At 38.4% G+C, this 24,833-nt stretch overlaps 1 protein-coding gene across 10 annotated transcripts in view; it reads right to left on the bottom strand.

Annotated features, from left to right (window-relative positions):
• LOC144309478 (ankyrin repeat domain-containing protein 26-like) overlaps window positions 1-24,833 on the bottom strand; it is a 110,102-nt gene that overhangs the window by 36,206 nt on the left and 49,063 nt on the right. For 5 of the 10 annotated variants that reach the window (XM_077890558.1, XM_077890559.1, XM_077890561.1 and 2 more), the window contains exons 13-16: window positions 19,292-19,424; window positions 9,070-9,363; window positions 7,585-7,799; window positions 5,467-5,695 (exon numbers count right to left, since the gene is read on the bottom strand). In XM_077890558.1, the coding sequence (XP_077746684.1) occupies window positions 5,467-5,695; window positions 7,585-7,799; window positions 9,070-9,363; window positions 19,292-19,424 (871 nt within the window). The remainder of the gene's footprint in view (window positions 1-5,466; window positions 5,696-7,584; window positions 7,800-9,069; window positions 9,364-19,291; window positions 19,425-24,833) is intronic. The other 5 variants (XM_077890564.1, XM_077890565.1, XM_077890567.1 and 2 more) reach the window with 3 other exon arrangements.

Genomic DNA, 24,833 nt, shown 5'->3' with positions numbered 1-24,833 from the left:
AAAACAAATTAAGTTCCATTCTTTGAAAAAAATATTGTTTTCCAAAAGGTAGTCACTAATTTAGTCAAAGTCCCTAATTTTTTTATTTTAATTTTTATTTATTTATGATAGTCACAGAGAGAGAGAGACAGAGACACAGGCAGAGGGAGAAGCAGGCTCCATGCACTGGGAGCCTGATGTGGGATTCGATCCCGGGTCTCCAGGATCACGCCATGGGTCAAAGGCAGACGCCAAACTGCTGCGCCACCCAGGGATCCCAAAGTCCCTAATTTTACATAAGAGACAAGAAGGCCTCAGAAAGATTGCAGTTTGCCTCAGGTCAAAAGACCAAAGAGTTGCAGGCCAGGAATGTGCTTTAGGTCCTCCTGAGCTGAGAGTTTTTATGCCAGTTACTTCATCATCTTCAGGAAAAATACCTACATTTTTAACTATAACTGACTGAAAATGAACACATAAAAGTTTGTCATGTGGCTCAATAACGACTAGGCATGAGGCACAAAACAGCTTTCTAATTAAATTATAAATTTTAAAGTCTAAAGTGTAATTTAAATTATAAATTTTAATGTTTTATGAATAAAAATACAGCAATGGAAATGATCTTTACTCCTATTGGGAACAGTTAATAGACTGCATTTATAAGCACAAATTTTTTAAACCACAAGACACGGAACTTGAAGGAGAAAATCTTTAGTTGAACCAAAGAGGCTGAAATGGAGGAAACTCTTCCTGGAAAGAATTATTCTTTTCCTCCAGATAAAACTTGGTTTACCAAAATCAATCAACAAATGAGTTATCTATGTTGTGGATTATTAAACACAAAACAGACTTCTCTTTACCACCTAGTATGCTCTGTCCAACCTCTCATCATTATGAGAGTTGGTATGTACAAAAGACAGGACTAACTTTAATTTAAATCCAGTCAGAAATTAGAGGTAAACCATCATTACCCACAAGTGGATTTATCTCTACCTTCCTCACAGCAGGAAGGGAGATTTGCCTAATGAGTGAATTGGGGAGAAGGCACTAGGCAGTGCTTAGGAGATTCCAAATCTCTTTTTTGAAAAGATGTGCTCACCCATGGTAACATGAATTCAGGTCTGCTCTCATCTTCGTGGGATGGGCATCAAACATTTGTTTCCTCCATTTACAACTGTGTGGGGAAGTGCCTAATTTGGGATAAAGAATTGGGAAGCCCACTGTGGCTACATACCCACCCAAACCACATCCTCCAATCTGTTAGCATGTATTAGTAACAAAGGCTACTAAGTTTAACTCCATCTGCCTGACTCCTGTGCTCTGAACTCAGAAAAAGAAGAGCACTGTCCTCTGCCACCTACCCCACCACAGCTCCAATGAGAGAAATGACCAGACAATACTTTGAAAAATGTTTCTTCTTGCTTGACTTTATAACTAACATTCATTGTTCAAAGCAACATATTTTGAAGAGGGAAAAGTTGGAAAGAACAATTTTAGAAACAAGCAGAGAAAGTCAGACAAAACGAGGAGACAGAGGAGTATGTTCTAAATGAAAGAACAAGGCCACGAGATAGAACCTCAGAAAAATAACGAAATGAAACAGAGATAAGGAGTCAGCCTGATAAAGAGTTCAAAGTAATGGTCACAGAGATGCTCAGCAAACTTGGAAGAATGGACGGATTCAGTGAGAACTTCAACAAAGAGAAAATATACAAAAGAACCAATTAGGGCTGAAGAATACAATAACTGAAATGAAAAATACACCAGACACAATCGACAGCAGATTAAAAGATGTGAAGAACAGATCAGCAATCTGCAAGAAAGGGTAGTAAAAATCATCCAAGCTGAAAAGCAAAAAGAAGAAATAATTTGAAAAATTAAGATACAGGGACCTCTGGAATAGCATCAAGTATAATAAAACTCACATTAGAGAGGTCCCAGAAAAAGAAGAGAGAAAAGGGTGAAGAACTTATTTGAAGAAAGAATACCTAAAAACTTCCCTAACCTGGGGAAGAAAACAGGCCTCCAGGCCCAGGAAGCATTGCCAGTCCCAAATAAAAGGAACCCAAAGAGTTTCACACCAAGACACATAATAACAAGTCAAAAATGAAAGAGAAAAGGAGAATCTTAAAAGCAGAAAAAAAGAAAAGAAAAGAAAAGAAAGGAAAGGAAAAGCAATTAGTTATATCAAAGCGAACCACTACAGGGATATCAGTGGATTTTTCAGCCAAAACTGTGGCACGCACTCTGGAAAACTGTGTGGAGGTTCCTCAAAGAGTTAAAAATAGACCTGCCCTACGACCCAGCAATTGCACTGCTGGGGATTTACCTCAAAGATACAGATGCAGTGAAACGGCAGGACACCTGCACCCCGATGTTTCTAGCGGCAATGTCCCCAATAGCCAAACTGTGGAAGGAGCCTCGGTGCCCATCGAAAGATGAATGGATAAAGAAGATGTGGTCTATGTATACAATGGAATATTACTCAGCCATTAGAAACGACAAATACCCACCGTTTGCTTCAACGTGGAGGGACCTCAAGGGTATTGTGCTGAGTGAAATAAGTCCATCGGAGAAGGACAGACATTATAATGGTCTCATTCATTTGGGGAATATAAAATTTAGTGAAAGGGAATAAAGGGAGAGAAAATGAGTGAAAATATCGCTGAGGGTGACAAAACATGAGAGACACCTAACTCTGGCAAATGAACAAGGTGTAGTGTAAGGGGAGGTGGGCGGGGGGTTGGGGTGACTGGGTGATAGGCACTGAGCGGGGCACTTGGGATGAGCACTGGGTGTTATGCTAAATGTTGGCAAATTGAACTCCAATAAAAATCGGAGAAGGACAAACATTATATGGTCTCATTCATTTAGGGAATATAAATAATAGTGAAAGGGAATGGAAGGGAAGGGAGAAGAAATGGGTAGGAAATATCAGAAAGGGAGACAGAACGTGAAGACTCCTAACTCTGGGAAATGAACTAGGGGTGGTGGAAGGGGAGGAGGGCAGGGGATGGGGGTGAATGGGTGATGGGCACTGAGGGGGGCACTTGACGGGATGAGCACTGGGTGTTATTCTGTATGTTGGCAAATTGAACACCAATAAAAAATAAATTTATCATATAAAAAGAAAGTTAAAAGAAAAGAAATTGTCGCATGATATTTTCCAAGTGCTAAGAGGAAAAAACCTAGGATATTTTTGGCAGGTTTATAATTCAGAACTGAAAGAAAGATAAAGAGTTTCCCACACAAAACTTAAAGAAGTTCATCACCACTAAATAGGTCTTATAAGAGATGTTAAAAGGACTTCTTTAATCAGAAAAGGCCAGGGTACCTGGACGGCTGTCAGTGAAGAGTCTTCCAGGACCCTGGGATCAAGCTCTGCAAGGGACTCCCTGTTCCCTGCTCAGAGAGGAGCCTGCTTCTCCCTCTCCCTCTGCCCCTCCCTCCCCTTCACTTGTGTTCTCACTCACTCTGCTCTCAAAGAAAGAAAGAAAGAAAGAAAGACCATAACTAGAAATAAGAAAATAATGAGACAGTTTTATCATAAAAACAAACATACAGTAAAGGTAATAGACCAATCATTTTTATAAAGCCAGTATGAGGGTTACAAGACAAAAGGAATAATATCAATTATATCTACAGTAACTAGTTAAGGGATACACAAAATACAAAGGTGTAAACTATGACATCAAATTTATAAAACAAGGCAGAGTGTAAAAATGCAGTGTTTTTAAAATCTGTTTGAACTGAAGTAACCATCAACTTAAAAGAGATTGCTATACATACACAGGATGTTATATATGAACTTCATGGTAATCACAAACCAAATATTTATAACGGATACACAAAAGGAAGAAAAGCATCCAAACATAATACTAAAAGTCATTGAATCAGAAGAGAATAGAGCAAGAAAACAAGGAAGTCGAATGAAAGAACAAGACTAAGGCTTCATTTAACATGAGTCTATGCTACATTTTTCTACATTAATAAAACCACGAATATACTATCAAAATCATAAGCCTATGTGCATTGATTGAAATGGGTATTTTAACAACAATGATACATAATGGAAATGGGTTGTTATTAAAGGCTCCCTATCACTGCCATCTTAGTCATCAATCATTCAAGTGATGGCATCAAGGTAAATATATGTGAATTTCATTTGAAATATCCAATTATTTGTGGGGTGCCTGGGTGGCACAGTCAGTTAAGTGTCAGAATCTTGATTTTGGCCCAGGTCATGATCTTAGGGTCATGAGATCCGGCTCCACTCTGAGCATGGAGCCTGCCTAAGAGTCTCTCTTCTCTCTTTCCCATTGCCCTTTACCACCTGCTTGCTTTCCTTCATTTTCTCTCTCTCTCTCTCTCTCAAAACAAAAAAAAAAAAAGAAAAGAAAGAATCAAATATTTCTTTGACTTACTTATTTAGAAAATCTCTACAGTTGCTCAGCAAGCCATTTTATAAAAATTGAAATAGAAGTAATATAAGTTAAAAAAAAGGTGTTATAAGAAAGCAATTAGGGATGTGCTCTCATGTAAGAAAATGCCAAAACTTACAACATTTTTTAAACTGTTTTATTTATTTATTCATAAAAAGTACAGAGAGAGAAGCACAGACATAGGCAGAGGGAGAAGCAGGCTCCCTATGGGGATCCTGTTGCGTGACTCAATCCCAGGACCCCTGGATCATGACCTGAGCCAAAGGCAGATACATGCTAAACCACTCAGTCATACGGGTGCCCCCAAAACATAGAACTATCAATTTAGTGTTACAAGTTTATTTAATTCATAAAAAGGACTTACCGTGGAATCGTTAAAATCATAAATATCCCTACATGGTTAAGCGTTTGGATTCTAATCATTCACTTATGCATAGGGGTGGAAAATTGGGTTACAGCAAACTTTAAACATATTATAAACTATTGCTAATCAGAGAATAAGTCAAAGCATCTAAGTGTACTTTGGGTTAGTAGGTAATAATATTTACTTTCCAAAATCCAATTTAACATAGCTTTTCAAGGAAATGGGTCTGTTTGGGGGTGCCTTGGGAACTCAGTTGGTTAAGCATCCAACTCTTGATTCCAGCTCAGATCATCATCTCGGAGTCATGGGATCAAGCCCTGAGTCAGGCTCCACACTCAGTGGGGAGCCTGCTTGAGATTCTCCCCCTCCCTCTACCTCTCTCCCCACTCATGGGCACACTCTCTTCTCTCTCAGATACATAAAATCTTTAAAAAATAAGAAGATAAAATGTGTCAGTTTAGTGGTATTTATTGAATAAAGTTAATAATAGGTATCTCTTGACAATAAGAGCTCCAGGAGCTTAAAAAAATACCATAAAATTTCTGTCCCATTTCCTTATTAGCACAAACCAGTATAACTTTTACTTAATGAGTATTATTCAGTTAACTCAGAATTTCACCAAATTAAAAACAAAAATTTTATTGGAAATCTGAAACTCAAGAAAAGAAAGATAATATAACTAACCTTGAACAAGTGAGTTTCAATGCTGCTAACTGAAGTCTGCGGCCTTGAGGTAGGAATCATTACATTTTCTCTTGGAGTAACATTTCTATCCAGTAGTAAACTACTAGTCAAATTTCCAACAGAAGGCCCTTCCAAGACTGGTCCCATAGTAAGAGTGCTGTGGAAAGGTCTGTTCTGCTGTCTCTCCACCAGATATTTGGTAGTGATATCTGCCAGCCTCTCATTAGTCCTGTGAAGATTACACAACACAAGTGCTTAGTATTTTATTTCTACCCAAATCATTCCTGCATGACCTGCATTTTTTTAAGTTTCCATAATAGCAAACAGAATGTGCCAGTAAACAGTGTTTTAACACTGAAAATGTGACAGAGCAGAGCTACTACATATATTTATAGGTTTAAAATTATTCCAAAGGAGTATATATGATTCCAGGGATAACTAACTAACAAGAAATTCAAATTAGGGGAGGGAAAGAAATGGCTGACAGTGATGTACATGGATTGACAGGTAATACTTGCTACCTTCTGGAATGGCTGTAATTACAAGATTCTGGAGAATGCCGTTACACATATTTGTATTTAGTAAACCAGTTTGAACATAAAAATAAACCATCCCTCAAAGACATTTTCAAGGATGTGCTTTCACCACTCTTGTACATTTTACTCATTGCCTCAGAGAAATTGAGGGTTTCGCACCGAGGAATACCTCAGACCAACAACCTCTAGGGGCCAGGTAGATGGCAGAGCAGTGATCAGAAGGACCGAAACAGCTCCAGAGGCAATTAGCTGATAACACACTTACCAAGGCCCTGGAAGTAGAATCTGCCCTTTTTGTCTTCCACACACCCCCTCATGCCCACCATGATGCTATTTTTAGCCACGTTGGGATTTATACTGCCTTTCACCCCAGTGTGAATCTTTCTCTGTTTCACATGTATACTTTTATATAAAGTAGAAAACATACAAAGGTTTCCCCCACCCTCAGGCTCTCTAGTAATAATACCAAAGACACAATCAAGAAAGTTAATTTACCAACCTGTATACTATTGGCACTTGATCTTTTGGGTTAAAGGTGTAATCTTCCAAAAATGAACTCATTAATATTTCTATTTAGGGTAATTCTGACAAAAAATTTTATAGTAATATGCTGTCTATATACCCACTATTTGCTTCGATGTGGATGGAACTGGAGGGGAGGGTATTATGCTGAGTGAAATAAATCAATCGGAAAAGGACAAATATTATATGGTCTCATTCATTTAGGGAATATAAAAATTAGTGAAAGGGAATAAAGGGAAAGGAGAGAAAATGAGTGAAAATATCAGTGACGGTGACAAAACACGAGACACACCTAACTCTGGGAAACAAACAAGGGATGGTGGAAAGGGAGGTGAGCAGGGGGTTGGGGTGACTGGGTGATGGGTACTGAGGGGGACACTTGGGCGGGATGAGCACTGGTTGTTATGTAATATGTTGGCAAATTGTTATGCAACATGTTGGCAAATTGAACTCCAAAAAAAACAAAACAAAACAAAAAACCTTTTAAGTAGGGTTGTAAAGATGCAGGTATGTGAATCTGCTCTTTCCACTATAAATTTTATGAAGTTTAAATATAGACACGTATTCCCAATGAAAATTTAGTGTTCTAATTGAAATATACCATAATTGTAAAATACATGCTGGATTTTTAAGACTTCGAATGAAAAAAATATGAAATATCTCAGTAATAATTTTATATTGATCACAAGTTGAAAGGATATTTTTTGACATATTGTGTTAAATAAAATATATCAACTTTAAAAAAATAATATGCTGTCTAAATTATAAAGTTTTAAACAATTAGTTTGTAAAGACAACAAGATAGAGTAACTGAAAATATTAACGGGAAAAAGTAAAATCATATACCCCCCACACACACACACACAAAAAGAGGAGAGAGGCAAACTATCCTGGATGAACATAAAATGGTAAGTTTACTTACAAACGTTATTTTCCAAAATTATACTATCCAGTTGGCTTTCACTTCCTACTAATCTCATGAACCCATCTCCATAAAAATTATGCTTTAGAGGCAAATCAATAAGCTAAATCTATTTTCATTGATTCTGTTTTAACTTACTTGCTCAGTTTTTTTGTCAATGACATTCGCATTTCTGATTCTTCTAGGTAGAGTTGCCTGTACTTTTCCAATTCTATTTTAAGTTCCTGAGAATTTCTTATTTGGGATTGAAGTTCAGATTCCAGCTCTTTAATTCTGAGTGCCACTTGACTTCTTATTGAAGCATCATGACTTGCTCTTAACTGCTCTAAGTTTTCTTGAGATGCTGCTTGTCTCTAAAGCAAATTAAAAGCACAGTTTTAAAACAGCTAAAACTTGAGTAATTATAGTATATTTCTTTCCTTCAGTTGGGACTCAATGATTCAGAGAGCAATTTTAAATGTGTAAAAAAAAGCTGAAGTGTAAAATATTTATCACCAATGTCACCTGAATTGAATCTGAATGATAAAAATAAAGTTTAATCATTCTTATATTAGTACTCATGCAATCTGATACTTCAAAGAACAAGAGAATCAATTAAAAATTTTAAAAAGTGCATAATACAACTTGAGAATAACCTGTTTCTTGATTTCTGCTCAGAGCATGTTCTCAGTCAGAGGTCCTGAGGCCAAGCCCTGTGTCGCACCCAGTATGGAGTCTACCCAGGATTCATTCTGTCTCTCTGTCTCTCCCCCTCTGCCAATCCCCCTGCTCATGTTCAATAAATAAATAAGGAAATAAATAAATAAATGAAATCTTCAAAAAGGAAGAATAACCTAGGAATGGAACATGGAGCCCAATGCAGGGCTTGATTTCACAAACCTGAGACCAAGACCTGAGCTGAGATCAAGAGTCTGCTGCTTAACCAACTGAGCCACCTAGATACTCCATGGTAAAAGTTTTATTTTTTTAAATTTATTTATTTTTAAAGATTTTATTTTATTTATTCATGAAAGCCAGAGAGAGAGAGAGAGGGGCAGAGACACGGGCTGAGAAGGAGGCTCCACCCTGGGAGCCCGATGTGGGACTCGATCCTGGGACTCTAGGATCACGCCCTGGGTCAAATGCAGGTGCTAAAACCACTGGGCCACCCAGGAATCTCCATGGTAAAAGTTTTATTTTATTTTATTTTTTTCCCCATGGTAAAAGTTTTAAATCACAATTTTTTCTTTTCCTCTTAATAGTCTTGTTTCAGGGGATCCCTGGGTGGCTCAGCGGTTTACCACCTGCCTGCGGCCCAGGGTGTGATCCTGGCATGGAACCTGCTTCTTCCTCTGCCTGTGTCTCTGCTTCTCTCTTCCTCTCTCTGTGTATCTCCTGAATACATAAATAAAATCTCAAAAAAATAGTCTTGTTTCATACATACTGGTCATAAATCATTCTGAAAGATCAATTTAGTGAGAATAATGATGAAAACTGAAATCTTTACAGGGAGGAACGAATGCCTCCAGAAATATACCAAACAGATTGCTGTAAAGGAAGCAGAGGAAACCTACACAATGCATATAACCAAAGTGTAATTTGTAATGAAATAAATGAAAGCATATCACAGATCAATAAACTAACCTGGAAAAATAGATTGACTTCTTTTAATCTTTCTTCTACAATCAATCTTACTCTCTGGTCAATCTCCCATTTATAATACTTTTCTACTTGAATGCCTTGTACCACATTGACTTCTGCATGACTTCTGAGGTTTACTACTTTTTCTTCCAAGTTCTTTTTAATCTGTTTTAGTTTTTCACATTCCCTCTCTGTTGCTTTCATAGATAATAACTCCTGTTGAAGAACTTGATTTTTTGCATCCAGGTCTATACATCTTGAAGATTCAGTTTCCAATCTTGCTCTAAGATCACCAATCTGCATGAATAGAACAATACAGTTCGGAAATGGAATGAAATTAGTTTAACTCAAAACTATAACCAACATTTTAAAAAACATTTTATGTTTAAGTCTCTGTACTGAACCGTAGGCTCGAATTCATAACGTCAAGATCAAGAGTCATATGCTCTACTGACTGAGTCAGCCAGGTGCTCCCATTTTAAAATAAATTCATTTGCAATAAAATATAATCTATATTGTAGTAGAGTCTTAGAATGTGGAACCCTGAAGCACTTAGAAAATTAAGAACAGTGTTAAAACCACTAGGAGTTATTAAAAAAGATCTCTGCTATCATTGTCTTTGCCACACAACATTTGTACTTCATTTTATGTATTTTTCTATGACTGCTTCAGATCTTTCCTCCATAAAATAACTGTAAGTCACCTCTTAGTATAAAGTCTCTTATATAGTCAAATTGAATTCAAATAAAATTTTAAAAAAGAAAAGAAAGTCTCTGGCCCCTTCCCCTATCCTAACACACCATAATTTTTAAAAATTATTTATTCATGAGACACATAGAGAGAGGCAGAGATATAGGCAGAGGGACAAGCTCCACAGGGAGCCCGATGAAGGACTCGATCCCAAGGCCCTAGGATCATGCCCTGAACCAAAGACAGATACACAAACCACTGAGCCACTCGAGTGTCCCAATGAATACTCCCATTAATTTTTAAAAAGTTTTAGTAATATCATATTGACTTATGTAGGTCTGAACCAATAAATGCTTCCTAAGAGAAGACCTTGAAAATAAGACTCTAATTATTGAATCTATAAATACTGATTCTAAGCCACAAGCCTTTTTCTGAATTACAAATGATTTACATTAATTTGAATTGCATTCCCAGGAGAAATGATTCTCAGGATTAAGAAACCACACCTCTCAGTATAAAAATTTAGTGAGATGAAACTTATACTTTCGGACAAAAAAAAAAAAAACCCGCCTAATTGAATAGTATTATCTTATAATCCTCTGTTACTCCCACAAAACAAGGGAACATACTAAGCACCAAAAACCACCACTGAAAAACCTGACAGGGTTTCAGTGATTCTGAGTTGGGAAGAACTTCTTTCTTCTGGATATGATTGATAAGACAGGGTAAGTGGATGTGGTGGTTTTATAAATTTTTTGACACTTCTCCCATGATAATCCCACCCCTTAAAATGTGCTGACCTTAGTAATTGGTTTCCAGTGAATAGAATTCGGCAGAACTGCTGTGTGATTTTTTTAAGGCTAGGTTAAAAAATGTGATATAGCTTCCATTGACATTCTTCTTCTAGGGAAACTAACCCTTAGAATCTAGCTGCTGTGGGAAGCCCAGGCCACCTGGTGTGTCTTCATGTAGACATTTCAGCTGAGACTGACCCAGCTAACGTCCTTGCCAAAAGCCAGCCTCAACAGCTAAACATTTGCATGAACATGATTTTAGATGATTCTAGTCCCCAGCTTCCAGTCATCTCAGCTGACACCAAATGAAGAAGAAATGAGTTGGCCTTACTCGGCTTTGCCTAAACTAAATACTTGTGAACCAAATAAATGCTGTTTTGAGCAACTAGGTTTTCAGGTGGTTTATGATGCCGCAATAAATAACTGGCACAGAAACTGATATTAAACATGGGGTGCTGACATTAAAATATTTAAACCTGAACCTCCTTTGAACCGAGAGGTAGGTAGAAACTGAAAGGATGTAGGGAAGAGTAAGAATGAAAACCAAAAGGGCTTCCAACAGACTGTTAATGGAAACCTGATGGCCCTTGAAGAGGCTGACAGTAAAGGTTCCAGGCAAGTGAAGAAAATGACACTAGAGGAAAAGGAACTTGCGCCACAAACCACTTGAAAGTAAAACGGGACACAAAAGATAAACTAAACAAGGTCTATGCAGTATGAAAGACCCAGACAAACTGGGTGCAAATATTTTGTCCACATTTATAGCCTTTCCATATGCTGAAATGTCAAATAATGCTAAAATAAAGAATTGCATCCTGGGTCAAGAGCAAATCCAGGAAAACATGGCCTATGGATGAAGCCAAGATTATAAAAACTTTTGTTAAGACCTCAGAAGGATTTCAGGTATGCCTCAAATTTCTTTTAAGGATCTTAAGAGTATGAGCTTCACAGGAGAGCCCAGTTGAAAAGTTTATCTCAAAAAGATCTGCGAGACTGGCTTTTCTACTGACATAAAATCAATCCATTGATTCTCACAGAAAAACTCAAGAAGTTAAGAAAATTATAGCATCAAAACCACTGTTTGCGAGCTTGGACTAAAAGAGACCTAGATAGCACGGACTGAAAATAGGCCTTTGGGTCTTAGAAGTCCCCACAGGGAGGCAGCAGGCTGAAAACACAACTGCAAACACAGGTCATTGGACAGAACCAAGAGCTCAGAGAGGATAGACAGCAAAGAGCCATGGAGAAAAATTTCCATGGTTTCAGACTAAGTCTGACTGAAAAATGGACAGCATGCATCAGGCTGCATTTCAAACCTGCTATGGTCTAGTGTGACTTCCATCTTCTTTCTGAATGGAAGAGTCTTTAGCAAGTAACCAGAATGTTGTGTTTTCAATAGTAGAGAACTGTTCTCTTTAATTCTCAAGTCTTCATTCCTATTAAGAGAACCTGCACTCCAGGGACTAAAATTTAGACAACATAACCCTGGCACCTTATCCCCGCTGCACCTGATTAAGATGGCAAGATCTTGGACTCCATCCTGAACCCGATGCCATGATAACTGAGATTTGTCGGAGGTACTGGGAGGAGGTGAGTGCATTTTTCATGTGAAAGGAATATAGAACACTGTGGCCAGTGGGTAAATTACACTAAAAATTGCGTTCTTCATGTGTTCATAGGTGTTCCAGTATTCCATTAAAACTAAACAAAACAAAAAGACCGTGGGCTAACCTTAGTGACTTGCTACTAACGAACAGAATATGGTCAATGTGATGTTGTGTGTATTCCAAGGCTAGGCTACGAAAGGCAACACAGCTTCTGCCCTGTTCTGTATCTCAGCCTGCTTACTCGGAATTTAGCCCCTCCTCTTGTGAGGAGGCTCAGGCCACAAAGAGAGTCCAGGTGTGCCAGTGTAAGCATTTTGGCTGCCTGCCCTAACTATAAATCTAGGCAACAGCCAGCATCAACAACACCAGACATGAACTTTTTCTCTTGGTTTTTCCCCATTTAGGAGGACATTATCTGTGCATTTTTTCATATATTCCCTTTATTATGTTGAGGTATGTTCCCTCTTAAACCTACTTTGTGGAGGGTTTTTATCATGCATGGATATTGTACTTCATCAAACGCTTTTCCTACATCTATGGAAATGATGATGATTCTTCTTTCTTTTATTAATATGGTGCATCACACTGATTGATTTGCAGATACTGAATCACCCGTGTAACCCAGGAATAAATCCCATTTGATCATGGCGGTGATTTTCTTAATGTATTGTTAGATTCAGTTTGCTACTATTTTGTTAAGGATTTTTGCACTAGAAAATTGGCCTGTAATTCTCTTTGTGGTGTCTTTATCTGGTCTTGGTGTCAGGGTAATGCTGGCCTCATCAAATGAATTTGGAAGTTTTCCTTCCTCTTCTGTTTTATGGGACGGTTTGAGAAGAACGCATACTAACTCTTTCTTTAAATGCTTGGTAGAATTGGACTCTGAAGCCATCTGGTCCTGGACTTGTGTTTGTTCCAAGTTTTTGGATGAGTGATTCAATTTCTTGGCTGGTTAGCATTCTGTTCTACTTTCTTCCTGCTTCAGTTTTGGCAATTTATATGTTTCTCGGAACTTATCCATTTCTTCTAGGTTGTCCAATTTGTTGACATATATTTTTCATAATATTCTCTTATAATTGTTTGGATTTCTGCAGTGTTGGTTATTCTCCTCTGTCATGTGTGATTTTATTTGGGTCCTTTCCCTTTTCTTTTTGAGAACTATGGCTAGAGCCTTATCAATTTTATTAAATTTTTCAAAGAACCAGCTACTGTTGATCTGTTCTATTTTTATTTGTGTTTAGTTTCTTTATCATTTATTTCCACTCTAATGTTTTTTTAAAGATTTATTTATTGGGGCGGGGGGGAGGGGCAAAGGAAAAGGGAGAGAGAGAATCCACCAGTAGACTGAGGTTGGAGGCTGAAGCAGGCTTCAATCCCAGGACCCTGAGAACGTGACCTTAGCCAAAATCAAAGAGTTGGTCAGTTAACCAACTCAGCCACCCAGGACCCCCATTTTTCCTCTAATTTTTATTATCTCCATCCTTCTGCTGGCTTTAGGTTTCATTTGTTGTTCTTTTTCTAGCTTCTTTAGGTGTAAGGTTAGTTTGTGTTGAGATTTTTTTTTTTTTTTTTTTGCTTCTTGAGGTAGGCCTGTATTGCTATATATACTTCCCTCTTAGAATCAGTTTGGCTGCATCTGAAAGGTTTTGGGGGGATCCCTGGGTGGCGCAGCGATTTGGTGCCTGCCTTTGGCCCAGGGCGTGATCCTGGAGACCCGGGATCGAGTCCCGCATCGGGCTCCCGGCATGGAGCCTGCTTCTCCCTCCTCCTCTGTCTCTCTCTCTCTATCATAAATGAATAAATAAATATTAAAAAAAAACATTAAAAAAAGGTTTTGGACAATTGTGTTTTCATTTTCATTTGTTTCCATGTCTTTTGAAATTTCTTCATTTATTTCCCGGTTGGCCCACACATTGATAGTACGATGTTATTTCACCTCCATGTATTTGTGGTCTTTTCAGACGGTTTTTTGTAGTCCACTTCTAGTTTCATAGTATTGTGGTCAGGAAAGGTGCATGGTAGGACTTCAATTTTTTTGTACTTCCTAAGGCCTGTTTTGTGGCCTAATGTATGATCTAGTCTAGAGAATATTCCAGATCTGTATTCTAATTTCATTTATTGCACTCTTCATCTCAGATTCTTTTTAAACTCTTCTATCTCTGTTGTAAGGGTCTCACTGATGTCTTCCATTCTTTACTCAAGTCCACTGAACATCCTTATGGTCACTGCTTTAAATCCTCCATCAGGCACGTTATTTCTCTCTCTCTCACTTAGATCTCTGGCCCTGTGGCATTATCCTGTTCTTTCATTTGAGATAAATTCCTCTGTCTTCTCATTTTGTCTAGGTCTCTGACAGTTTCTCTGGGTTAGAAAAGCCAGTTATGTCACTTGTTCCTGAAAGTAATGGACCACTGAAAATGGTCCCGTAGTGCCCAGGGCCTGGTGCTTGAGGGAGGGTCTCCAGGGTGTGCGGCATGCACTCTGCTACTGGGTTCTGGCTCCTCTATCCCTCAGGCCAGTCATCTGAGAGATAGGCTCTCAGTATCTGCTGTGGGCAGTGTTTGGTACTTGGCCTGAATCTAGCGGGTTTGAACTAGCTTGCGAAATGAGACCTGTCACAGTCCACTGGAACTGAGACCCTGCAAAACTCTGGTCAGGACACATGGTGTCCGCAGGGGTTTGTACTGGTCTTCTGGGGGAAGGGCTTGCTGTGCTGGAACTGAGGCAAGCATGATTCAAAAGGGCAGTTCCCCTGGAGTGCAAACGGGTGGTGGCTGGTGTAAGCAAGTTAGGCAGCTGGTGTCAGAGTGGCACTGATTCCCACAGGTGGCTCTGTGTTTGTGCTCAGGGCCAGGGGAGGGAAATGGCACCAGCCAGCTGCTTCTGTTCTGTGTGCCTCTCTCCAAGTATAGTGCCCTACACATTCTACCATAGCCAAGCCCAATAACCTTTAAAATTCCAGGCTTTAAGCCCTCCATAGTTGCAAGAACTCAGGAAATTCAGCCACTCTCCTTTTCCAAGCCAGTGGCTACGTGCATTCCCAGGTGTTCTCTCCTGCCCTTCGCTGGGACCACTACTCCCTCCCATCTGCTGCAGATAGGATCTCTTTCTCTTCTAAACTATATCTCTGTACTTCCGACTTTCTTTAAAGTGGCCTCTTCTCTCTCTTTAGTTGTGACCTTTGTTCTGTCAGTATTCAGGTAGATTTCTGGGGTATGTAGGATGAGTTGATAGGTATCTAGTTGTATTAGTGGGATGAGGTGAGTCTAGGCTCCTCCTACCCTGCCACCATCTTCCTTTCTCTAAGACATTTTTTCTAAAGAATCCCTTCAATTACAAATTATTAAAACTAGACAAGAACTCCTCTTTTAAATTTCCCCTCATGTTAGGGGAGAAAAACGACTGGCAAGCAGAGAGACATGTGATTTGAAGTATAACAGCTGAACAACTAGTAAAAGTTTAATAAGCAAAACGGAACCTTTTATCTGAATTCAAGTAACTGCAATTCTAAAAGAAAGGCAGCATTGAGTGCTTTTAAATCAATAATCTTCATTCTCCCTTCATCAGTGATGACATAAGGAGAACGTTATGGAATAATTTCTAATCTTTTCATTAGCGAAACAAATGTATTGTCCTTTGGCACACTTAAATTAAATATAATTTCTCCTTTATCTTACTGCAAGCTTATTTTTCAGGGAAGGTAGTAAGACTATCTCATCTTTATATCGTACTAGAATGCTTCTCCATATCATATAGGTTCACTTTGAAATTTTTTTGTGATTCAAATTGCTCGCCTACTATTTGTCTCTGATAATTTGATTGTTTTTAAAAATATTTAATTTATTTATTCATGAGACACACACACAGAGAGACAGAGGCAGAGACACAGGCAGCGAGAGAGGTAGACTCCATGAAAGGAGCCTGACGTGGACTCAATCCTGGGTCTCCAGGATCACGCCCTGGGCTGAAGGCAGTGCTAAACCACTGAGGACCCGGGCTTCCCTGATAATTCAATTAAATGCAACAAGATATTTTACAGGTGTATTCTTGACATAATGTAATGAAATGTTTATTCTATTAATTACGTATTGACCTATCAAAGTACAGCTATGCATATCTTTCTATTTCAGTAAAAGAAGATGGATACAGGCAACTCTGTTTTCCAAGAATGTAGGATCTGTGCCAAGAACAGGATCGGCGCCAGTCTTGTATGCACAAGAACCAGGTCAAAAGAGTATCTAATTGTGAACTTTAAGATGATGGATTAGCAAGACTTCCAAACAGGAAGGCTGATAACCCAGAGTTAATCCTTTATATCCTAGATGGTGAAATCTATGGGTGAGTCTATGCATTATAACAAGTTAATAAAACACAACGAAGTACATAGTAGACAGTGGATCCTACAACCAAGACGATGGAAATGGATGCGGGAGGCACTGAGTGAGAAACTACAGGTATTACTGGAGAAGAGAAACGGGACTCTATCTTTTTGAGCCTGGCTTCTCATTGTGTCAGGTAGTCAGCAAGACATAAGCTGGCAAAAGGCTCCTTCAAAAAGTATAAGTCTCTACAGGAGTAAAGTTAGGTTCTACTACATTGACTTATTACATAATTGTAATATAAATGAGTGGTAATTTGCAAGAGGACTAGGAAAGAATTCTCATAAAATTTGATTTGGTAGTGGCCTAAGGATAGACATATAGGTCAATGTATTAGAATTGAGAATCTAAAAATAAACTCTCAAATTATAAGGGGATCCCTGGGTGGCGCAGCGGTCTGGCGCCTGCCTTTGGCCCAGGGCGCGATCCTGGAGACCCGGGATCGAATCCCACGTCGGGCTCCCGGTGCATGGAGCCTGCTTCTCCTCTGCCTGTGTCTCTGCCTCATTCTCTCTCTCTCTGTGACTATCACAAATAAATAAAAAAATTAAAAAAAAAAACTCTCAAATTATGGTGGATTGATTTTCAACAAGGGTGTCGAGACACTAAAATGGATTAAGAATAGTCTTTTTAACAAATGGTACTGAGACAAATGGATATCCACACACAAAGTAATAAAATTAGACCTCTACCTCACAACATATGTACAAACTTAACATGAAATATTAAGAGCTAGGGATCCCTGGGTGGCACAGTGGTTTGGCGCCTGCCTTTGGCCCAGGGCGCGATCCTGGAGACCCGGGATCGAATCCCACATCGGGCTCCCGGTGCATGAAGCCTGCTTCTCCCTCGGCCTGTGTCTCTGCCTCTCTCTCTCTCTCTCTCTGTGACTATCATAAATAAATAAAAATTGAAAAAAAAATATTAAAAAAAAAGAAAAGAAATATTAAGAGCTAAAATTATAAAACTCATAGAAAAAACAGGTGTGTATGTTCGTGATTGCATTTGGCAACAGTTTCTTAAATATGGCATCAAAAGACAGAAACAGATTAAGGATTTCATCAAAATCTAAAAAATAAAAGCTTCTATGCTTCAAATGTAACCATCAAGCAAAAGTGAAAAGGCAAGGTGATGAATAAAATATTTGAAAATCATATCCCTGATAAGGGGTCTGTAGTTAGGATATAGATAGAACTCTTACAATAATGAAAAGACAGTCCAATATAAAAATGGGCAAAATAAATGATTAGTTCTTTAAGCAAGATATAGAAATGAATAATGACCACATATAAAGTGAGATGCTCAACATCACTAGTTCTAAGAAATATGCAAATTAAAACCACAAGACAGATGGAACTCAACAAGTGTATTATGCTAAGTGAAATAAGTCAGAGAAAGACAAATACCATATGATTTCACTCCTATGTGGAATTAAGAAAAAAAAAAAAGCCAACAACAGATGAACATAGGGGAAGGTGGAAAAAAAGGAGAGAAAGAGAGGCAAACCATAAGAGACTCTCAACCATAGAGAATAAACTAAGTGTTGCTGTCGAGGTGGGCAGGGGGGACTAGATGAGTGATGGGTATTAAGGAAGGCACTTGTACTGATGAGCACTGGGTATTTAAGTGAGGAATCACTAAATTCTACTCCTGACACCAAGATTACATGATATGTCAACTAACGAGAATTCAAATAAAAATTTGAAACAAATGAAAATACCCCTACAACGTGTCATTTTACACCCAATAGAATAGCTATAACAAAAACAACAGATAATGACAAACATTGACAAGAATCAGGGAAAATGAGAATCCTCAAACACTGGTGACATAAATGTAAAATGGTGCAGCCAGTTTGGAAAATAGTCTGGCAGTTCCTCAAAAGGTTTAAACCAAAAATGTTAAAGGTCCTTTAACATATGAACTAACAATTCCATTTATAAGTATATACCCAAGAGAAGTGAAATGTTCACGCAAAAGCTTGTACATGCGTATTCACAACAGCATTATTAACAACAGCCAAAAAGTGTAACAGCTCAAACGTCCACCAAATGATAAATACATAAATAAAACGTGGGCTGTCCATATGGTGGGATAGTATTCAGAAATAAAAAAATAATAAAGTTCTGACACATGGCACAAAATAAATCTAAAAACATGCTAAACCAAAGAAGGCAGTCACAAAGGATCAAATATTTGGTGATTCCATTGAGATGACCTGTCCAAAATCAGCAGCAAATCGATAGAGACAGAGACTAGAACGGTGACTACCTATGGCTAAGAAGAATAGGGAGGGGGAAACTAGCATGACGTGCCAGTTAAAGGGCATAGGGTTTATTTTTACGGTGACAAAATGTTCTAAAATGGATTGTGGTAGTCTTTGAATATGCATCTTTTTTTTTTAATTTTTTTTTAATTTTTTATTTATTTATGATAGTCACATAGAGAGAGAGAGAGAGAGAGAGGCAGAGACACAAGCAGAGGGAGAAGCAGGCTCCATGCACCGGGAGCCCGACGTGGGATTCGATCCGGGGTTTCCAGGATCGCGCCCTGGGCCAAAGGCAGGCGCCAAACCACTGCGCCACCCAGGGATCCCTGAATATGCATCTTATGTTCATTATATCTCAATAAAGTTATTACCAAAAATATATATCAAGTATGTAAGATTACTAGGAAAATCTGTATTTTACTGCTCAAAGCACAGAGGGATTTATTTCCCAATGATTTTAGAGTCCCAAAACTAATTAAAAATTACCTTCTGTCTTAGCATATTAATCTGAATTTCCATTTCCGTTTGACTGGTTTTTAAATCTCCATAGAAAGGAAGCTCTCCATTTTCATATTTACTTAATATCCTTCTTAACATGTTTATTAAGTGGTTCTTAAGCCTGCAGAAGGTATAGAATGAGTAAGTCAGGTCCTTTAAGAAGAAATATTTAATACTTATTTAAATAGATAATATGTTCTATCACATAAACAAATCTATACTTATGATATCTCATTTGTTCCAATCTCTCATTGTTTGAGAGAATACCAACTAAATTACATTGCTAAGTAAAAAAATATGGAAAAGATTTTTATGACACATATGGCAGTTGAAGGGTTAACAGGGTAACTATATTAAGAGTTCTTGTAAGTTATTATTAATATCTATTTTCAGTATGTGAATATAAAAATTAATCTATTATTAGGTAGTAGAGGCTAGTAATCCACGGTGAGGAAGAAAAGCATCCTCATCTATTAATGTTTTATAAAGACACAAAAATACATTTTGGTACCCACCTACCCCAGTCTAAAAGAAGGAAAGAAAATACAGACAAAAAACATCAAAGGAGATCATTCAAAACAGAAAGAGAAACAGGAAAGAAAAATATTTATAAAGTTTGAATTCAGAGGAAGAAGGAAGAGGCAGAGCTTTAGAAGAAAGGAAATCAGCAGAGAGAGAATGTATGATGATGGCCTATGAGACTGTTTTAAACAAAAATCTAATACCTTGGCTAGTACATTCTTAGGAAAGTGAAGGATGCCAAACAATGCAGAGAAACAAAGTTGAATGACAGAAAAGTTTTGGCGGATCAGAGCAAAACTTAAATACTCAGCAAATAAGCAGAAAGGAAGCCAGGTGGGAGCTTCAGAGACATCGGAAAGACTTTTTTAAAAATCTGAGTAGTGAAGTTGCTCATTTTATTCTTCATGAAGTCAGACATGTATTTTTGTATGAATGACATATTTTATAACTAGAAAACGCAGGAAGAAAATGTAAGCCACTTGAGTCAGAGATGGCAGAGCAAGAGGAGAACATAGTTTTGTCTGATCCCAGAAATTCAGCCAGAGAGCTTTCAAATCATTCTGAACACCTGTGAAATCAACCAGACATCTAAGGAAAGAATTGCAGCATTTCTACAAATAGAAAAGTGACCACTTTTTGCAAGTCTTGGTTAACTTTCACCTTCAGAGTTACATTCTATTCTTTCACCGTACTTAATTTTATTTCTATATACATGTAAGTCCTGCTTGTTTTTCCTTTGGGATATATTTCTCTAACAAAAAGACATAGGATATGGTATATTGCTCAGTTCTGTTCAACTGGGTGATAATATCCTTTTTTAAAAATTTATTCATGATAGTCACAGAGAGAGAGAGAGAGAGAAAAGAGAGAGAGAAAAAAGACAGAGAGAGAGAGGCAGAGACATAGGCAGAGGGAGAAGCAGGCTCCATGCACCAGGAGCCCGACGTGGGATTCGATCCCGGGTCTCCAGGATCACGCCCTGGGCCAAAGGCAGGCGCAAAACCACTGCGCCACCCAGGGATCTCTGATAATATCCTTTTTATTTTGACTTTTAATTTCCATTTTTACACTTACATTCTAGACTTTCCTTGTATTTAATTTTATTTTTGTATATATACAAGGTTTCCTCTTAACCATTTGGGGATGCAATTTCCTAACAAAAAGACCAAAATTCACATAGTATCGGTGTACTGCTCTGCTCTCTTGATCTCTCTAATTCTATTATCTCCTTTGTTAACCTTTAAATTGGCTTCGGGTCTCTTCTGATTTGTTTAGCATGTATTTATCTGGGGTCATTCTTGATATTTTTCTATTCTGTTCTCTCACTCATCTCTTCTTCTCTGGACAGAATGACAAGATGGAAAAACTCACCGCCACAAAGAGAACAAGAGGTAGTACTGACTGCCCAGAACCTAATCAGCATGGATAGAAGGAAGAGGCTGGAGCGAGAGTTCAGAATAATGACCATCAAGATAATAGCTGGGCTTAAGAGACACTCAGAGGACACTAGAGAATGCCTTTCTGGAGAAATAAAACAACTGATATCTAATCAAGTTGAGATAAAAAAGGCTAATCTTAGTGAGATGCAATCAAAAATGAAGGTTCTAACTGCTAGGATAAATGAGGCTTCACAGAGAAGTAGTGATATAGAAGACAAAACAATGGAGAATAAAGAAGCTGAGGAAAAGCGAGAGAAACAACCACTGGACTATGACAGGAGAATTTGAGAGATGATTCGTACCACACAGCAAAACAATGTTAGAATAATGGGGATCCCAGAAAAAGAGGGGAAGGAGGGGGCAGAAGGCATATTTGAGCAAATTATAGCAGAGATCTTCCCTCATCTGGGGAAAGAAACAGGCACTCAAGTGCCAGGAGGCACAGAGAACCTTCCTCAAAATCAATAAAAAATAGGTCAATATCTCCAAGCAAAGCTTGCAAATTTCAGACCCAAAGAGAAAATCCTGAAAGCAGCTTGGAACACGAGGCCCTGAACTAAGAAGGAGAGAAATATTCAACTGGCAGCGGATCTATCCAAAGAGATAGCAGGCCAGAGAGAGCTGGCATGATATACTCAGGGTGCTCAATGAGAAGAATCTACAGCTAAGAATTTTATCCAGCAAGGCTCTCATTCAAAATACAAGGGGAGATAAAAAGCTTCCAGCACAAACAGAAACTAAAAGAATTTGTGATCCCTAAAACAGCCCTGCAAGGGGAACCTTTAAGAAAACAGAGAGCCCAAAAATAACACAGACCAGAAAGGAACAGACACAGTACACCAAAACACAGACTTGACACGTAATACAATGGCACTACATCCATATCTTTCAATCGTTACTCTGAATGTAAACAAGCCAAATGCCCCAACCAAAACACACAGGGTATCCCAGTGGATTAAAAAAAAAAAAAAAAGCAAGACCCATCGATATGCTATCTGTAAGAGACTCATTTTTAGACACAAAGAAAACCCCAGATTGAAGGTGAGGGGGTGGAAAACCATTTTATCATATTAAAGGACATTAAAAAAAAACTGAGGTGGCAATCTTGATATCAGACAAGTTGTATTTTAAACCAAAGACTGCATTAAGAGATGAAGAAAGACACTATGCCATAATTAAATGGTCTATCCAAAGAGAAAATTGAACAATTATAAGTTTTAATGCCTCTAAAGTAGGAGCAGCCAACTATATAAACCGATTTTCTGTTAAGATTTCATTTATTTATTTATTTGACACAGAGAGAGAACAGAAGCATGGGCAGCAGGAGAGGGAGAAGCAGACTCCCCACTGAACAGGGAGCCTGATGAGGGCTTCATCCCAGGACCCTGAGAACATGACCTGACCAAAGGCAAGGGCTTAACCGACTGAGCCACCCAGACCCCCTTATGAACCAATTAATATCAAAATTAAAGGAACACATTGATAGTCATACAATAATAGTAGGCACTTTAACACACCACTCACTGTAACGGCCAGATCATCTAAGCAGAAGATCCACAAGGGCACAAGGGCTTTGAATGACACACTGCACAAAATGGACTTCACAGATAACTTCAGAGCATTCCATCCTACAGCAACAGAATACACATTCTTCTCGGGTGCACATGGAACATGTTCCATACTAGATCACGTACTGGGTCATAAATGAGGTCTCAACTGATACCAAAAGATTGGGATCATTCCCTGCATACTTTCAGACCACAATGCTTTGAAACTGAAACTTGATCACAAGAGGAAATTTGGAAAGAATTCAAATACACGGAGGTTAAAGAATCAAGCCAGGGAATAAAAGCACAGTTTTAAAAACCTCATAGAAACAAACAAAAATGGAAACGCAACTGCTCAAAACATCTGGGACGTAGCAAAGGTCATCCTAAGAAGGAAGTATATAGCAATACAAGTCTTTCTCAAGAAATGAGAAAGGTCCTAAGTACACAAGCTAACCTTACACCTAAAGGAGCTGGAAAAGAACAGAAGATTAAAACCTAAAACCAGCAGGAGAAGAGAATTCATAAAGATCAGAGCAGAAATCAATGAAATAGAAACCAAAGGAACAGTAGAACACATCAATGAAATCAGGAGCTGGTTCTTTGACAGAATAAGATCAATAAACCCCTGGACAGACATATCAAAAAGAGAACGGACCCAAAGAAATAAGATCGTGAATGAAAGAAGACAGATCACGACCAGCACCAGAGAAATATAGACAACTATAAGAACACATTCTGAGCAACTATATGCCAACAAAGTAAGCAATCTGGAAGAAATGGATCCCTTCCTATCAAAACTGAAACAGGAAGACACAGGAAACCTGAACAGACCCATAACCAGCAAGGAAATGGGAGCAGTCATCAAATATCTGCCAACAACCAAGAGTCCAGGACCAGGAGGCTTCCCAGGAGAATTCTACCACACATTCCAGGAAGAATTAATCTATTCTTCGGAGCTGTTTATAAAAATTAGTAATGGAAGGGAAACCTTCCAGTGTTCTCTGTGAGGCCAACATTACTCTGATCGCAAAACCAGAGCAAGACCCCACCCAAAAGGAGAATTACACTCCAATATCCCTGATGAACACGGATGCCAAAATTCTCAACAAGACACTGGCTGGGAGGATTCAACAGTACATTAAAGGATGATTCACCATGTCCAAGTGGGTTTTATGCCTGGGCTGCAAGGGTGATTCGACATCTGCAGATGAATCAATGTGATACACTACAGAAATAAAAGAAAGGATAAGAACCATAGGATCCTCTCAAGAGATGCAGAAAAAGCAGTTGACAAAGTGCAGCACCCTTTCCGGATCAATACTCTTCACAGTGCAGGGAGGAGGGGAGCATATCTCAATATCATAAAAGCCATCTACGAAAAGCCCACACCCGATGCTATTCTTAATGGGGAAAAACTGAGAGCTTTGCCGCTAAGGTCAGGAACACAACAGGGAGGTCCACTCTCTGGACAACCAGTGTTGTTCGACATAGCCTCAGCATTTAGACAACAAAAAGAAATAAAAAGGCGTCTGAATCAGAAAAGAACTCAAACTCTCACTTTTCTCAGAGGACATGATATCCTATGTGGAAAACCCAAAAGACTCTACGCCAACATTGTTAGGACCCTTTCCTGAATTCAGCAAAGCAGCAGGATAGGAAATCCATGCACAGAAATCAGTTGCATTTCTATACACTAACAATGAGATGGAAGAAAGAGAAACTGAGGAGTCAATTCCATTTACCATTGCACTAAACACCATAAGATACCTTGGAATAAACCCACCCAAAGAGACAAGGATCTGTACTCTGAAGAAGACAGGACATTCTGGAAAGAAATTGAGAAATCATAAAGAACTGAAATCATTCCATGTTCATGGATTGGAAGAACAAATATTGTTAAAATGTCTATGCAAGCTCGAGCAATCTCTACATTCAATGCAATCTCTATCAAAATACTACCAACTTTTTTTTTAAGATTTTTTATTTATTTATTCATTAGACACACACAGAGAGAGAGAG

Source organism: Canis aureus, unplaced genomic scaffold (assembly GCF_053574225.1).
Source record: "Canis aureus isolate CA01 unplaced genomic scaffold, VMU_Caureus_v.1.0 NW_027326412.1_RagTag, whole genome shotgun sequence".
Taxonomy (NCBI): domain Eukaryota; kingdom Metazoa; phylum Chordata; class Mammalia; order Carnivora; family Canidae; genus Canis; species Canis aureus.
Note: the sequence above shows the minus strand (reverse complement) of the source record. Positions and strands in the feature narration are given on the sequence as shown.